This window comes from Coregonus clupeaformis, chromosome 15, assembly GCF_020615455.1.
Source record: "Coregonus clupeaformis isolate EN_2021a chromosome 15, ASM2061545v1, whole genome shotgun sequence".
Classification (NCBI taxonomy): Eukaryota; Metazoa; Chordata; class Actinopteri; order Salmoniformes; family Salmonidae; genus Coregonus; species Coregonus clupeaformis.
This window is the reverse complement of record NC_059206.1, coordinates 21,472,416-21,489,328: the sequence shown is the minus strand read 5'-3', so window position 1 is coordinate 21,489,328 and position 16,913 is coordinate 21,472,416. Positions and strand designations below refer to the sequence as shown.

The 16,913-nt window shown below is 48.6% G+C and overlaps 1 protein-coding gene across 6 annotated transcripts in view; it reads right to left on the bottom strand.

Moving 5' to 3' along the window:
* The window catches only part of LOC121582258 (serine/threonine-protein kinase BRSK2), a 176,174-nt gene extending 161,060 nt beyond the window's left edge, over nucleotides 1-15,114 (bottom strand). For all 6 annotated transcript variants that reach the window (XM_045225052.1, XM_045225049.1, XM_045225050.1 and 3 more), the window contains exon 1: nucleotides 14,648-15,114. In XM_045225052.1, the coding sequence (XP_045080987.1) occupies nucleotides 14,648-14,738 (91 nt within the window). In that variant the 5' untranslated portion in view covers nucleotides 14,739-15,114. The remainder of the gene's footprint in view (nucleotides 1-14,647) is intronic.
* Between the last annotated feature and the right edge of the window lie 1,799 nt (nucleotides 15,115-16,913).

Sequence of the window (16,913 nt, the reverse complement as noted above, 5' to 3'; positions counted from 1 at the left end):
TGTTGTTGTTGTTTTTATCGCACTGCTTTGCTTTATCTTGGCCAGGTCGCAGTTGTAAATGAGAACTTGTTCTCAACTGGCTTACCTGGTTAAATAAAGGTGAAATAAAAAAACAAAAAAAGGGTTGCTACGGCTAACACATGAAAGTCTACTGAAATGCTAACAGGGTATGAGTAGGATAGTAGCTAGCTAAAATCTAGCTAAAAACAAACCTCCTTTACAGTACAGTAGTTTCACACCAATAACCACCAAATGACCTTCGTTGCTAGCAGGGTAAATACCTCTCCGTATTACTCATTGGCAGAGCAGAGGCTTTTTCACGTACAGCAGCAGTGTCAGTGATTAACATGGACAAAACCTTGTGCCTCAGTTACCTATATCTGATCCTCTCAAGTTCATCTGGCTCCTTCAGAAACCTATGGAGGTCATTGACAACACAGCATTCTGTGAATACTAAGTCATTATTGAAAGAGGGTAAGTGAATGCACACAGACGTAAGCAGGCGCACAGACAAAGAAAAACACACACACACACTTGTGCACACACACACACACACACGTAATGGAATGCACATACACACGTAAGCTACACACTCATGTTTCACACGCTAACAAATGCACACATACACACAGTCACGCTCACACATGCTAACAAATGCACACAGACACACAAACTCACACGCAAACGAATGCACACACACGTGTCCAACACACTGGCGCCGTCATTAATAGGCCGTGCACACGGCTCTGCAGCGTTGCGGAGTCGATTAAACCTCTGAATAGCAGATAATAAAGGATAAATACAGTACACGTGCCGTACATAAATGACAGGAGAGGTAATGAACCTCAAACAAAGGAGAGGAGAATAGAGGAGGAGGAGAGAGGAGTGGAATCTCCAGGGAGCTGACAGAAATCCCCCCTCTATCTGTCAGGTTCTATAGGGAGAAGCACAAACACACACACACACACACACACACACACACACACAAACACACACACATCTCAAATGACAGCTTATTTCCTATATAGTGCAGGTATATAGTGGTCAAAGGCAAGTACCTGGTAAAGATAGAGTGGCCATCAAACAGCCTTTGTCCACTGAGTTTGATGGGTAGTTTCTGGAAAGTTTCTGCTCACACCTATTGTCCCAGCACTAACACACTTACTTAACACTTCTCACATCAACACCATCATGCCGGAAACCCTAGACCCACTCAAATTTGCATACCGCCCCAACAGATCCACAGATGACGCAATCTCAATCGCACTCCACACTGCCCTTTCCCACCTTGACAAAAGGAACACCTATGTGAGAATGCTGTTCATTGACTACAGCTCAGCGTTCAACACCATAGTGCCCACAAAGCTCATCACAAAGCTAAGGACACTGGGACTAAACACCTCCCTCTGCAACTGGATCCAGGACTTCCTGACGGGCCGCCCCCAGGTGGTGAGGGTAGGCAACAACACATCTGCCACGCTGATCCTCAACACTGGGGCCCCTCAGGGGTGCGTGCTTAGTCCCCTCCTGTACTCCCTGTTCACCCACGACTGCGTGGCCAAGCACGACTCCAACACCATCATTAAGTTTGCTGATGACACAACAGTGGTAGGCCTGATCACTGACAACGATGAGACAGCCTATAGGGAGGAGGTCAGAGACCTGGTAGTGTGATGCCAGGACAACAACCTATCCCTCAATGTGAGCAAGACAAAGGAGCTGATCGTGGACTATAGGAAAAGGAGGGCCGAACAGGCCCCCATTAACATCGACGGGGCTGAAGTGGAGCAGGTCGAGAGTTTCAAGTTCCTTGGTGTCCACATCACCAACAAACTATCATGTTCCAAACACACCAAGACAGTTGTGAAGAGGGCACGACAACACCTTTTCCCCCTCAGGAGACTGAAAAGAGTTGGCATGGGTCCCCAGATCCTCAGAAAGTTCTACAGCTGCACCATCGAGAGTATCCTGACCGGTTGCATCACCGCTTGGTATGGCAACTGCTCGGCATCTGACCATAAGGCACTACAGAAGGTATGCATACGGCCCAGTATATCACCGGGGCCAAGCTTCCTGACATCCAGGACCTATATACTAGGCGGTGTCAGAGGAAGGCCCAAAAAATGGTCAAAGACTCCAGTCACCCAAGTCATAGACTGTTCTCTCTGCTACCGCACGGCAAGTGGTACTGGAGCACGTCTAGGACCAAAAGGCTCCTTAACAGGTTCTACCCCCAAGCCATAAGACTTCTGAACAATTAATCAAATGGCCACAGGGACTATTTACATTTAGTTTTTTCACTGCTGCTATTCGCTGTTTATTATCTATGCATAGTCACTTTACAAATTACCTCGACTAACCTCGGTACCGGTACCCCCTGTATATAGCCTCGTTATTGTTATGTAATTTTCGTGTGTTATCTTTTTGTTTTTACATTAGCTTATTTAGTAAATATTTTCTTAACTCTATGTCTTGAACTGCATTGTTGGTTAAGGACTTGTAAGTAAGCCTTTCACGGTAAGGTCTACACCTTGTCACGGTTTCGGCCGAGGCTGCTCCTCCTCCTTGTTCGGGCAGGCTTCGGCGGTCGTCGTCCCCGGAGTACTAGCTATCACCGTTTGATGTTTTCGATGTCTGTTTGGTTTTGTCTGATTGTGTACACCTGTTTCCTGTTTGGTTGATTATGTCTCCTATAAGTTTCTCGTTTGGTTAGTCTTGTGTTGTGTGTTATTGTCCGCCTGTCCGTAGGAGCTGCGAGTTTCTGCTCTGTTTATTTGTTTTGGTGTTTTTACGCACAGTTTGCGTAATCGCTCGCCTCTGTTTGTTCGAGGCCCGTATTTTGTATTTTGTCACTTTATGACAAGTAAAGTCTGTTGGACTTAGCCTCTGTGTCCTGCGCCTGACTCCTACACCACATCCACATCAGCTCCTGACACACCTGTTGTATTCAGCGCATGTGACAAATAAAATAAACACATCATCAAGCCCAAGATTAGATAAAGCAGGTGTGTTAGCGCTGGATTATGAAAGCCTGCACACCGTGCAGCCATCTAGGACCAGGAGTGAAGAACACTACCGTAGAGGGTTAGAGGCAACACACACCTTCACACTACCTGAAGCAGCAGTGTGAATATTTCAGGGAGCGTGTGTTAAGTAGCACCTAGGGCAGCTTGTTAATGAGGGAATGCCAGGGGCATGAGACTGAAAACCCAGACCAGACTGCAATGATTGTGCTAGCTGAGGATAGCCATGGAACCGTGTGTGTGTGTGTGTGTGTGTGTGTGTGTGTGTGTGTGTGTGTGTGTAGGGGGGAGAAATAATTGAATCAAACTAAAAACATCTCTCCGTCTTGCTGAAGAGATGATAAACACCCTTTGTTCTTTTCCGTTCCCAAGATATCAAAGATTTCTCATGTGTTGAGAGAAGTTTTTTCTTGCATCATTAATTTTTGCACTTCTAACAACAACCTCTATAATAATCCTCTGTCGACAAGGACTGCTAATGACACACACACACGCACACATATACGCACACACACATAAATGCACACACACAGACACAAACACACCACAAATTGATTCATAAACCTAAACGTATCTGGTTCATTACCATTATGTAACAATAAACTTACCAGAGCATTGCAGCTTAGTGAGATCTAATCATCAGCCTGCACCAAAATGAATGATCCATTGAAAAGACTGGAATTCAGAAATAGGACTTACCCTGCCTGCCTGTCTGAGAGGAGTGTGTGTGTGTGTTGGGGGAGATTCTGTGTAACCTTTTACTGCAGTGGGCTAAATCAGGGTCACATAGCTCAGGCAAGCCCCTCAGGCAGAGTTGAGAGAAAGGCAGGGGCCGCAGAGAGAGAGAAAAAGAGATACACAGAGGCAGAGAGAGAGAGAGAGAGAGAGAGAGAGAGAGAGAGAGAGAGAGAGAGAGAGAGAGAGAGAGAGAGAGAGAGATACCTATGGCACATACAGTGTCTCCAACCATCCAACAAGGAGAGGGAGAGCATTCCCCAGGTTACCGTGGAAACCAGCCCCCTTGACTGAGAGAGAAGTACAAAACCAATCATTTATTTTATTAACCCTGTCCTTGCCAAAAGGCAGTCCCTCCAGAATTCCGCGATGGCAGAATTTTTTGTAAAATTAACAATTCCCGGCATATTATGCGAGGGCTTGCATTTTTGACCAATCACTGCACTATTTCCGCATAAAACAGTCATATCATCGCAATATTATCGCATAAAACTGACCCATCGCCACAGTACATAAAGAGGGCTCCCAATTTCAACCACTTAACTCGTTTTTGGTATCATTTTTCCGCACAGTACACAGGTAGAGACGCAGTCCCTTTTGTAATGCGCACACACACACACACACACCGAGAGCAGGGGACGGCACACACCTCTGCAGCCAGCTGATAATGAAGCTGTATCTCAGGCAACCCAAACATAGCCATCTGGGCAGAGGATCCCCCCTCTCCCCCTCCCTCTCCTCCTCTGGGACCCTTTAGTCTTTAGGAGCATCCATGGGTAAATGACAGTCTGTCTTATGAGCAGAGTGATCTACATAAAGTGATAAATATATGCTCAGTCCAAAACCAACCTCTCCATAGACACTTCATGATGCCCTCATATACAGGAGAAGCCAATGTCTCATTGTTACTTCCCACAACACAACTGGAGATGGCCAATACATCCACCAGAGATCACTTAGCTTCTGAGGGAAACACTGTAGAAGCTAGAGAGGAAAGAGGGGAGGGGAGTATGGAAGTAGGCCATGGAGAGAAGAGAGACGGGGTAGTGATGGAGTGTGGAAGAGGGGAGCAATGGCAAGCAAAGGAAAGAGAGAGGGGGTAAGGGTGGGTGGGAGAGAAGGAGAGAGGGGGAGAGGAGGGGAGGAGAGGAGGATATAGAAAGCTTGGCGGCTGCAGTCTTGCTGTGATCTCCAGGATGGAAAGCATGGCCATTGTCAGAGGAGAGATGAAACCATGACAACCATCCCCACTGCTGCTGCCCGACACACACACACACACACACACACACACACACACACACACACACACACACACACACAGAGAGAGAGACAGACACACACACACTGCTGGACACTTAGCAAATGAGGACCAAATATGAGGCTGGAAAGCCTGCGTTAAAGGGGGCTCCAACTCTTACAGATGAAAACACACAGACTAATTGTTCTGAGTCTGCCCAGCAAGACAGCTCTTCCTGGCAAAACGCCTCCAGTTTGGCCCCTGCAGAAAAATCACACAACAATCCCATCCAAAACCTGCCATTCATATTAACCATTCAATGTTGCCAAACACTAATTTAGGAGCACCACAATAAACAAATAAGTTATTGTTTCCCATTGATTTATATTTGAATGCATTACAACCTTAGATTGAGTCCTTGCTTTAAGAAACCATTGTGTGAATATTGAACAATGATATAGTCACCTATTAGATGATCTCAATACCAATATAATCTTATAGGAGGGTAGGAGAGGTGCTGGGTTTCTCTTTTGAGGTAGAAAATGGAATTAGGCTAGAAGACTTTATCTCAATGTCAAGGGCTGAGCGTAGATGTGGTGCAGAAATCAAGCGCAGGACAACAGAGGCTCTTCAACAGTCTTTAGTGAGGATAAACAATACAACAGACTCACGGCAAAATCCCAGCCGGAGGGCAAGTGAAGAATTACGCACACAGAAAACAGTGCGTAACCCAAACTGCGCACACAGTGCGGACACTCTCTCAAAACAAAACAGAACGAGAGAGAACAAACTGACGCCTAGCTGACACGAAACAATTACACACAACACATGACAAAACCTAAGAGAACTTATAGGGCACATAATCAACACTAACAAAGCACAGGTGTACAAACAGACCAAACCAAACGAACATCGAAACATAGAACGGTGGCAGCTAGTACTCCGGAGACGACGACCGCCGAAGCCTGCCCGAACAAGGAGGAGAAGCAGCCTCGGCCGAAACCGTGACAGTACCCCCCCCTTGACGCGCGGCTCCAGCCGTGCGCCGACCCCGGACTCGAGGACGACCAGGCGGACGCGGAGCAGGGCGCGTAGGATGACCACGATGGAACTCGGTCAGAAGAGACGGGTCTAAGATGTCCCTCCTCGGAACCCAGCACCACTCCTCCGGGCCGTACCCCTCCCACTCCACTAGATATTGGAGCCCCCTCATCCGGCGTCTCGAATCCAGGATGGACCGAACAGTGTACGCCGGAGTCCCCTCGATGTCCAGCGGGGGAGGAGGAGTCTCCTCTATCTCAAAGTCCTGGAGTGGACCAGCTACCACCGGCCTGAGGAGAGACACATGGAACGAGGGGTTAATATTCTTGTAATCAAAAGGCAATTGTAACCTGTAACACACCTCGTTCAACCTCCTCAGGACTTTAAAAGGCCCCACAAACCGCCGACCCAGCTTCCGGCAGGGCAGGCGGAGGGGCAGGTTTCTGGTCGAGAGCCAGACCCGATCTCCCGGTGCGTACACCGGTCCCTCACTGCGGTGGAGATCGGCGCTCGTCTTCTGTTGACGGATGGCCCGCTGCAGATGGACGTGAGCAGCGTTCCACGTCTCCTCCGAGCGCCGCACCCACTCATCCACCGCAGGGGCCTCGATCTGGCTCTGATGCCAAGGTGCCAGAGCCGGCTGGTATCCTAAAACACACTGGAACGGAGTTAGTTTGGTGGAGGAGTGGCGGAGAGAGTTCTGTGCCATCTCGGCCCAGGGAACATACCTCGCCCACTCCTCCGGCCGGCCCTGGCAATATGACCTCAGAAACCTACCCACAACCTGGTTCACACGTTCGACCTGCCCATTGCTCTCCGGGTGGTACCCCGAGGTAAGGCTAACCGAAACCCCCAAGCGCTCCATGAAAGCTCTCCAGACTCTGGAGGTAAATTGGGGGCCTCGATCAGACACTATATCCTCGGGTACCCCGTAATGCCGGAAGACGTGGGTGAATAGTGCCTCAGCGGTCTGTAGGGCAGTAGGGAGACCCGGCATGGGAAGGAGACGACAGGCCTTCGAGAACCGGTCCACAACGACCAGAATGGTGGTATTCCCCTGTGAGGGGGGAAGGTCTGTAACAAAATCCACCGAGAGGTGCGACCAGGGTCGTTGTGGAACGGGCAGGGGTTGTAACTTACCCCTGGGCAAATGTCTGGGCGCCTTACACTGGGCACACACCGAGCAGGAGGAAACATAAACCCTCACATCCCTGGCTAACGTTGGCCACCAGTACTTCGTGCTAAGGCAGTGCACTGTCCGACCAATACCTGGATGGCCAGAGGAGGCCAATAAATGAGTCGATCCAAACCTCGAGCGGAACGTACGTCCGACCCACTGGACACTGGGGAGGCCTAGGGTCGGTACGTAACGCCCGCTCGATTTCAGCATCGACCTCCCACACCACCGGTGCCACCAAACAAGACTTCGGTAGTATGGGAGTGGGCTCAACGGACCTCTCCTCTGTGTCATACCGCCGAGACAGGGCGTCTGTCTTTCCGTTCTGGGACCCAGGAATGTAAGTGATCTTAAACACGAACCTGGCTAGAAACATAGTCCACCGCGCCTGGCGAGGATTTAGTCTCCTAGCTGCCCGAATGTATTCCAGATTACGGTGGTCAGTCAAAATGAGAAAAGGGTGTTGAGCCCCCTCAAGCCAATGCCTCCACACCTTTAGGGCCTGTACCACGGCTAACAGCTCCCTGTCCCCTATGTCATAATTTCGCTCCGCCGGACTGAGCTTTTTCGAGTAAAAGGCACAGGGGCGGAGTTTAGGTGGCGTGCCGGACTGTTGCGCGAGAATGGCTCCGATACCGGCTTCTGACGGGTCCACCTCCACTTGGAATGGTAAAGCGGGATCCGGGTGCGCCAGCACCGGTGCCGAAGTAAACAAGTCCTTCAGTCTCCCAAAAGCCCTGTCCGCTTCAACTGACCACCGCAAGCGCACCGGACCCCCCTTCAGAAGGGACGTGATGGGAGCTGCCACCTGTCCAAAACCCAGGATAAACCTCTGGTAGTAATTCGCAAAGCCCAAGAACTGCTGCACCTCTTTAACTGTGGTTGGGGTTTGCCAATTACGCACGGCTGACACACGGTCAACCTCCATCTTCACCCCTGACGCAGACAACTGATAACCCAAAAAGGAGACCGACTCCTGGAAAAACAGACATTTCTCTGCCTTGACATACAGGTCGTGCGCCAACAGTCTCCTCAATACTCGGCGCACCAGGGCTACATGCTCGGCTCGGGTAGAACTGTACACCAGAATATCGTCTATATACACGACCACCCCCTGTCCCTGCATGTCCCGGAAAATCTCATCCACAAAGGATTGGAAGACTGACGGAGCATTCATTAAACCGTATGGCATGACGAGATACTCGTAATGACCCGAGGTGGTACTAAATGCTGTCTTCCATTCATCGCCCTCCCTAATGCGCACCAAGTTGTAGGCGCTCCTGAGGTCCAATTTTGTGAAGAACCTTGCCCCGTGTAATGACTCCGTCATAGTCGCAATCAGAGGGAGTGGATAACTGTATTTTACAGTAATCTGATTGAGACCACGGTAATCAATACACAGGCGCAAACCTCCATCTTTCTTCTTCACAAAAAAGAAGCTCGAGGACGCAGGGGAAGTGGAGGGCCGTATGTATCCCTGTCTCAGAGACTCAGCTATGTATGTCTCCATAGCTCTCTTCTCCTCTTGCGACAACGGATACACATGGCTCCGCGGGAGCGCAGCTCCTGCCTGGAGATCTATCGCACAATCCCCCTGTCTATTAGGTGGCAATCGCGCCGCCCTCGCCTTGCTAAACACGACTACCAGATCCTCATACTCGGGGGGAATGTGCAATGCGGGCACTTGGTTTGGACTCTCCAACGAGGTCGCCCCCACGGAAACACCCAGACATCGCCCCACACACTGGGCAGACCACCCCTTAAGAGCCCTCTCTCGCCACGAAATAGTGGGATCATGAGTAATCAACCAGGGAAGCCCCAGCACCACCGGATACGCAGGAGAGTCAATCAGATATAGCTGAATCGTCTCCTCATGACCCCCTGCGTCTCCATCCTAAGTGGCGCTGTGACCTCCCTAATCAACCCCGATCCCAACGGACGGCTATCTAGGGCATGTACAGGGAAGGGATCTTTAACAGGAAGGAGAGGAATCCCTAACTCTTTACAAAACTTACGATCTACAAAATTCCCAGCCGCGCCTGAATCTACTAGCGCCTTATGCTGGGAACGAGGTGCAACCTGTAAAAAACAAACAGGTATGGTTATGTGCACGACAGAGAGCTTTGGGTAAGTGGGGCGCCTACTCACCAGGAAGGACTCCCCAGCGCGTGGCCTGCCGTCTCGTCCCTCAGGAGACCCTCCCCAGCACCTGGCCGCAGTGTGTCCTCCACGGCCACAGTTGGTGCAGGAGACGGCCCCCCTCGAACTCCCTCTCCTCCGTTCTCTAGCGCCAGCCCCCCCGAGCTCCATGGGACTCGACTCGGAGGTGCTGGAGGGTGGAATGGGCGACCCCCCCCCCCAGGGCGTCCGCGGGTGGCCAGCAGGGTGTCTAGGCGAATTGCCATGTCCACCAGTTGGTCAAAGGTGAGAGTGGTGTCCCTGCAGGCCAACTCTCTACGGACGTCCTCCCTGAGGCTGCAGCGAAAGTGGTCTATGAGGGCCTGCTCATTCCACCCTGCATCAGCCGCTAGAGTCCGGAACTCCAGTGCAAAATCTTGGGCACTCCTCATCCCCTGCCGAAGGTAGAACAGACGCTCCCCCGCCGCTTTCCCCTCTGGTGGATGGTCGAACACAGTCCGGAAGCGGCGGGAGAATTCCGCATATGTGATAGTAGCGGCGTCTATCCTCCTCCATTCGGCGTTGGCCCATTCCAACGCCTTGCCGGTGAGACAGGAGATGAGGGCGGAAACGCTCTCGTATCCCGAGGGCACCGGGTGTACAGTGGCTAGGTAAAGTTCGACTTGTAGAAGGAAACCCTGACACCCGGCAGCGGTGCCATCATACGCCCTCAGGAGCGAGAGCCGAATCCCACTGGGTTCCGGAAGTTGAACAGGCGGACTGGCTGATGGCGATGGTGCGATGAGTGGATGCGTGGGAGCCCCGCCGGTCTCCCATCTACGGAGGGTCTCCACCACCCCCTCGAGAGAGTTCCCAATCCAGCTGATCTTTTGATCCTGTCCGCGACGGCGCTCCTCGATTGCCTCGACAGATGAGGCGGCTCCTGCTGATTCCATGATGGTGTGTAATTCTGTCAAGGGCTGAGCGTAGATGTGGTGCAGAAATCAAGCGCAGGACAACAGAGGCTCTTCAACAGTCTTTAGTGAGGATCAAACAATACAAAAGACTCACGGCAAAATCCCAGCCGGAGGGCAAGCGAAAAATTACGCACACAGAAAACAGTGCGTAACCCAAACTGCGCACACAGTGCGGACACTCTCTCAAAACAAAACAGAACGAGAGAGAACAAACTGACGCCTAGCTGACACGAAACAATTACACACAACACATGACAAAACCTAAGAGAACTTATAGGGCACATAATCAACACTAACAAAGAACAGGTGTACAAACAGACCAAACCAAACGAACATCGAAACATAGAACGGTGGCAGCTAGTACTCCGGAGACGACGACCGCCGAAGCCTGCCCGAACAAGGAGGAGAAGCAGCCTCGGCCGAAACCGTGACACTCAAGGCTCCTTGGGTTTCCACATAAGCTCTGTGTGTGATACGCTCGCACTCAAACACACACACACACACACACACACAAGCACGCACAATTGCACGTCTCTCCCCCTGCCTAAGCTCCTGGTGTGGGAGTGTGATGACATATGGGCTTCTCTGTCCTCTCTCTGCAGATGCAGCACCGGGGAAGTCTATTCATAATAACAGCCATCAACAATCTCAGTCAGCCTCACAGTCCTGCTGGAGCCAGCACAACACACACTCGCTCGCTCGCTCGCACGCAAAATAAGAAATAATAACACACATTGTCAATGGTATAAATATATACACACGCACTCTCTCTTTCTGTCACGTCTCATGTCAAGACGTGCGCACAGTCAGACACACATACATACACAGAGAGTCATTCAGCTGCATTCCTGCTTGCGGCCCAGCTCCACTTTAGATTCATTTCAGGACGCAGAGTCATAGTTGGAGTGGACACTGGAGCCCTGGGGGGACAAGGGGGGAACAGACGACACAAGCTCCACACACGTGGCATGCCTTTTACTCAAAGAACAGGGTGGTGGGGAGAAAAGAATGGCTAAGAGGGGTGGGGTTGGTAGTGGAGATTGTAGATGTTGGACTGCTAAGGAAAGCTGGGACGTCGCTTACCCAGGCTAGAGAGCAGGGTGGTGGGGAGAGAGGACTAGATGAGAGGGGGTGGAGGTGGTTGTAGGGGATAAAAAAAAAAAAAAGTATTGTCACATACACTGGATAGGTGAAGTTTGTGTTGTTTGACTGGGTCAGCCATAGTAGTACAGTGCCCCCGGAGCAAATTAGAGTTGAGTGCCTTGCTCAAGGGTACATCGACAGAGTTTTCACCTTGTCAGCTCAGGTATTCAAACCAGCAATTATTTCGGTTACTAGCCCAACGCTCTAATCGTTAGGCTACCTGGCACCCTGAGCACCAATAAGCACCTATGGTATACAAGGACACAGGTACAGAAGGTGACCCGAATGGATGCGTTCATATGGGAATGGAATGATCTAATGCCACTAGCAGCTAATCAAATGCAATCATTGCAAGAGCCAATGCTAATACAAACCAAGGATTCCGGTGAATATGAACTAAGTTCCCGGACTTGTTTTGTCCCCTCCAGTAATGTGGAAAATGACTAGTAGAGTTACACAGTAAGTCATTAGCATAGTTCTCTACTTACTATGTAACTCATTGCATGTAAAGCCTTCACATAAATATGGTAATGAGACCAGAGTACGGGTTCCAACTGGTGTGTGACCTCGCTAACCTGCATGGTCATATAGGACTGTGCCCCTCTCTCTCATCCATAGCACTGTAAACAGCAGTGACTTTGGAGTGTGAATTACAGTGTGTGTGTGTTACAGTAGGCTACTGTATGTATGTACACCCTAATGCGTGAGTTCTATATTGATGAACGCAGTTCTACGTCATTTCACATATTAGCAGAATCTTTTTGAATACTTCACAAATTACCAAAATTACAGGCTAAGAATGGACAGAGAGATAGGCCTATGTGTTCATCTTATCATATTTCTCCAATGCCAAATCAGTGTCTTGTTTGCAACGAAACGGTCCCTGTTTACAAATAATTAAATCTGAGATGTCATTAGGATTCTGAGCATGGCACTTTCAAAGGATAGGCCTATTTTTCCACCCCAGACAGTAGGCCTACAGATGCAGAAAAATGTAAGCTTTAACTGCTGGCTACTCTTCTTCAAGAAGTGTTTCCTTAAAGGCTGTCTGGGTTTAAACATATTTTGTTGTACAGAAAGTGAATAGGTTAATCAATTGATAGTGACAGAATTAAAATATGTTTTGTCTCCTCGGCTGTAGAAGGTTGTAGCTCAGCTTATGAATATCAAAGAAATGAAACAATGATATCCCCATATGCAACAGAGTCATGTCTTTCCAGGGTATTTTACAGCTTGTTTCTAGCATAAAGCATCGCGGAACAAAGCGTTGTTATAGATCACTTTATCTAATCGGATCTGTTATATTTTCTTAAAACCCTTAAGCTAACAATAGGTAGGCCTGTGCTTTTCACAATTTTCATTAATAAAAGGTAGTCCTATGGCATACCCTCTCATACACCCTCAATTCAAGTCCTGGTTTTAACTTAACAGCCCTTCACTGACACGGAGGTAGGGTATTTAAAGAGTGCATGGTGGGTGGAGGAATTGGCCGACAAATCTATGTATATAGCAGCCTACAGCCTAATTTCATCTGTGAAACAGGAAGGCCTACCTCTTATTTCATAAATAGGAAGAAATAGGCTCTCTTGTTGTTAGTAAAGTCTAATTAAAATGAAGACGGTTTAAATGAATTATGCCTTCTCGAATTTGCCTACTTTCAGCAACATGAGCTGTCCATTTCAAATTGATTTTGCCTTGACTGCTGCTTCAAGTTTGAGCACCACAATGTAAGTTACTCGAATCTGGCTTATTGTGAGGTCAATAACCCTGATAAATGCAACATGGGCAACATACATATTGTTTTTATTAAAAATCAATTATAGTAGTAGCAAGCTATCAAAGTTGACCTCCAGTCCTCCTACTCATCTTCCTGCTCTCCTTCTCAAACTAAACAGAACATAGGCTATAAGCTAGTCTGCACGCAAGATAATGATTTTTTTGGACTAGACCTAATCAAAAAATATTTTAGAAAGAATTATTTGACTCTCCTTCTGAACTGCCACTGTAGGCCTACACAGCACAGCATTGGTTAGGCAGCACAAAACAATTGCTTTGATCAGCAAGAGCTCAGGGTTGGAATATCCATTGCGGTGTGTAATGAAGCCTTGTTTTATTTACACCATCCCAGCAGCCATCTTAGAATTATAACTTTGCTCTGTGCTCCTATAGGCTATGGATCATTTGATTGAGACCACACTATAGGCACACTTGATATTGCGCACCCAGAAGAGAATCAGAGATGATGGCACACAGCTTGTTTTCTCATTAGACCCTTCAAAAAAGTAGCCTATAGCCTATGACAGTGGTGCCCACATGACAGTGGTACCCACATCATCACCTAGTGGTTTTGGGGATGCTATGCATCCCACATAGGCTATTTATTTTAATCAAACTGCTTTAGCTGGATACAAATAGGGTATCAGGAAATCACTAGACTATGTCAATCTTTCGTTAATAAAATAAAATTCACCACATGAGTGTAGTTTGGGATTAAAAGTCTTTGTAATTGCAGCAGCAATTGCACGGACAGGTGCTAGTGCTTGTCATTGCAGGGACGGACAGAGAAACTATACCGCTGGTAGAGCAGCCTTGTGCAGTGCAGTAGCTTGCCCTATCTAATTTTGCAGAGATCAGCGCAGGTTTCCCCAATGCAACATTGTAACCGACAAATGTGTGCATGTTCAAAGAAAGCGACACGTGACGCTACAATGTAACAAACCCACAACATGCAACATTGGGATACCATCTTCCCGTTGTCTGGCAATGAGGATTAAAGGGACATTATTATTATATTTCAATAATCACACGTAAGCCGTGTGGACTACATGTAGCCCTACTGTAGCCAGCTGACTAGGCTGTAGGGCGGACCAGTTTATTTCCTTTTATTAGGAAGTATAATTTTTGGATAATCCACAACAGACATTCAAGTGCACAGTCCCACTGACTGAAAGCTCTCAACCCCGATTGATGCAGTGAGTCAAAAGCAATACGTGGGAACTAGAAGCAACCAGCCCGGACGTCAGTGATGCACCCTAAATTAAATTCATCCGACCCACAATAACCTACAGAGTAGCCCATATGGCCTAGCCCATGTCAGCATAACCCATAAAAGACAACCAGTGCTTTCATTGGCAGCCAGCAATCGGGAGCGATAGGATACACATCATCCACGGTTAGACAAGAGACAAGGACTAACCTGTCTGTCCTTTGCCGAGGGTCTTTTCCAAACGATAAGGTCCCACATAGTTCATATAGTGTGCGCTGTTGTCTTTGCCAGAAGATGACATTTTGTGGGAATTTAGTAAAATGTCTCGCAGAATAATAAATAAATTTCAAAATTCTGGTTTCAAATCAACGGAAACCGTAGGTTATTCCACAGCGCAGTCGGCTGCTGCTCTCGGGTTGGCCTCCTTCTCCTCTCTCTCGCCTCACGCAGATGGTCGGTGGGATTCTCTCTTCTCTGTGTCCCTTTCTAGCCTATTTTGTTAATTCACTCTCCTCCGTCTCGCCCTCCTCTTTTCACTGCTGAAATGTAGCGTCTTTAAATCTGGATAACATGGTGTTCTTTTCGTCCGTGTTCGTATTGTGGAGAGGAAGCGAGGCACGGTGAGCACAGCTTTGGCACAACCCGTTGACGGGGTATTCTAACGGGATAGCATTTTAGTGCTGACTGACGCCAACGTCGGATCTGTAGGACTACGCATGCGCACAGTGCGCTCAACGCAGGGGCTGGTGGTCATTGAGGGAGCTCTATTACTCTGGCCCGGGTTGATCCGGTAATGGCCCGTCACTTCACCGGGCGAAAGCGGGGAGGGAGGAGCGCCCCGTCTCAACTCAAACAGTCATCTGCGTTTGCGCTGCTCGGTCATGTTGGCAACAAGGCAGCATTGTGCATCGTCCAAACACATACAACATCTCTTTTCCATCAAATACATTTTTGAATTTTCAAGCTTTTTTCACTTTGAAGGCATATAAAGCGTTTATGTGAAAACACAGAATCCTACTCATCACACCACTTTTGTTTTGAGCCGACTTCACGTTCGGCCAGAGCAGGGCACCTGGCTCACGCCGGGAGGCAGCCCGCTTACAAAACGAATGTAATCACTTTTCACCCGATTTAAACTCCTTCCACAGCGGTAACCCGGGCCAGATAAACGAATCCCTTCATTTAATTCAGGTCGAAGTGACAGGATAGTATTGGGTGAATCAGCGCAGTAGCCTCCTAGTATTTTCCAAGCATATTTGTAAATATTCACAAAATTGATTAACATTGACAAACCAACTATATAATAGAATAGTGACCAGCAAAGGGAATTGCTGACGAAACCTATTCTAAATCTCGTCTTGCCTTTACTACTTTACTACTAATGCACCTCACTGTTGGAGCACTGTTGGAGCTAGGAACACAAGCATTTCGCTACACCCGCAATAACATCTGCTAAATATGTGTATGTGACCAATACAATTCGACTTAATTTCATTTGAACAAGTGGCTTTCTGATTAGGTGTATTAGCTACACTCTGTAGCTACTGTAGCCTACCTCTCTGGCTCCCTGTCAGTCGCTCTTCCTCAGAGAGACTACTTCAGAGCAGCTTCAGTACTTTGATGTCAGTCTGAACATCTGTACAGGTTGTGTCCCTATGTTTCCCCTACTCCTCCTCCCCACCACCAGTAACATCTACCCTAGGTCTACCTTCTCATACCTTCACTGGCACTTCCTCTCTTCCCTCGCTCATCCCTCTCTACCTCTGCATCAGGGCCTCCTCCATTCTTTCTTATGTTGCTGGTGGGTTGAAATGTTTGGTGGTTTTTTGGGGGGGAGATCCTATGGAAATAATGATGCCACCAATACATAAAAAAATAAAGATAATACATATTTTCACTACCTGTTTGTGTGTGCGTGCTCTCGTGTGTGCATGTGTGCACGTTTGTGGAGGAGGCCCTGATGCATTTGTGTGTGTCACACTGGGTCACTTGGCTTGATTAAACCAGTGGTTGGTCCCTACTTCATGGTGATGACTACCATCTATCTCCTCACACACACGCACACACACACACACACACACAAACCCCACACACACACACCACACACATCTATCTATCTCATCACTCCTGAACAACAAAAGTACTGGCCCAGCCAGCTCTGTGACAGATGGGGCTTCCCCCCTCTCCTCTCCTCTCATCTCCTCTCTTCCCCCTCCTCCCCCTTCTCCCAGTCCTCCCCCACCTCGGCTGCTAACAAAGGAAGGGGCCTCAGATGCACCCTGGGACAGTGTTGGTCTCTCACGAGAGAGCTTTCACTCAAAACCATTTCGTGTTAATTATTTGTGACCCCTCCCCCGACCCTTACCTATGAGAGGGATCCATCATGTGCTTTCTCTTAAATTGATGTTACGGCGCAATGTGTCGTCACTGAGGACATGATCCCACCGTGTTATGATCCCTTATGGATGGATACACG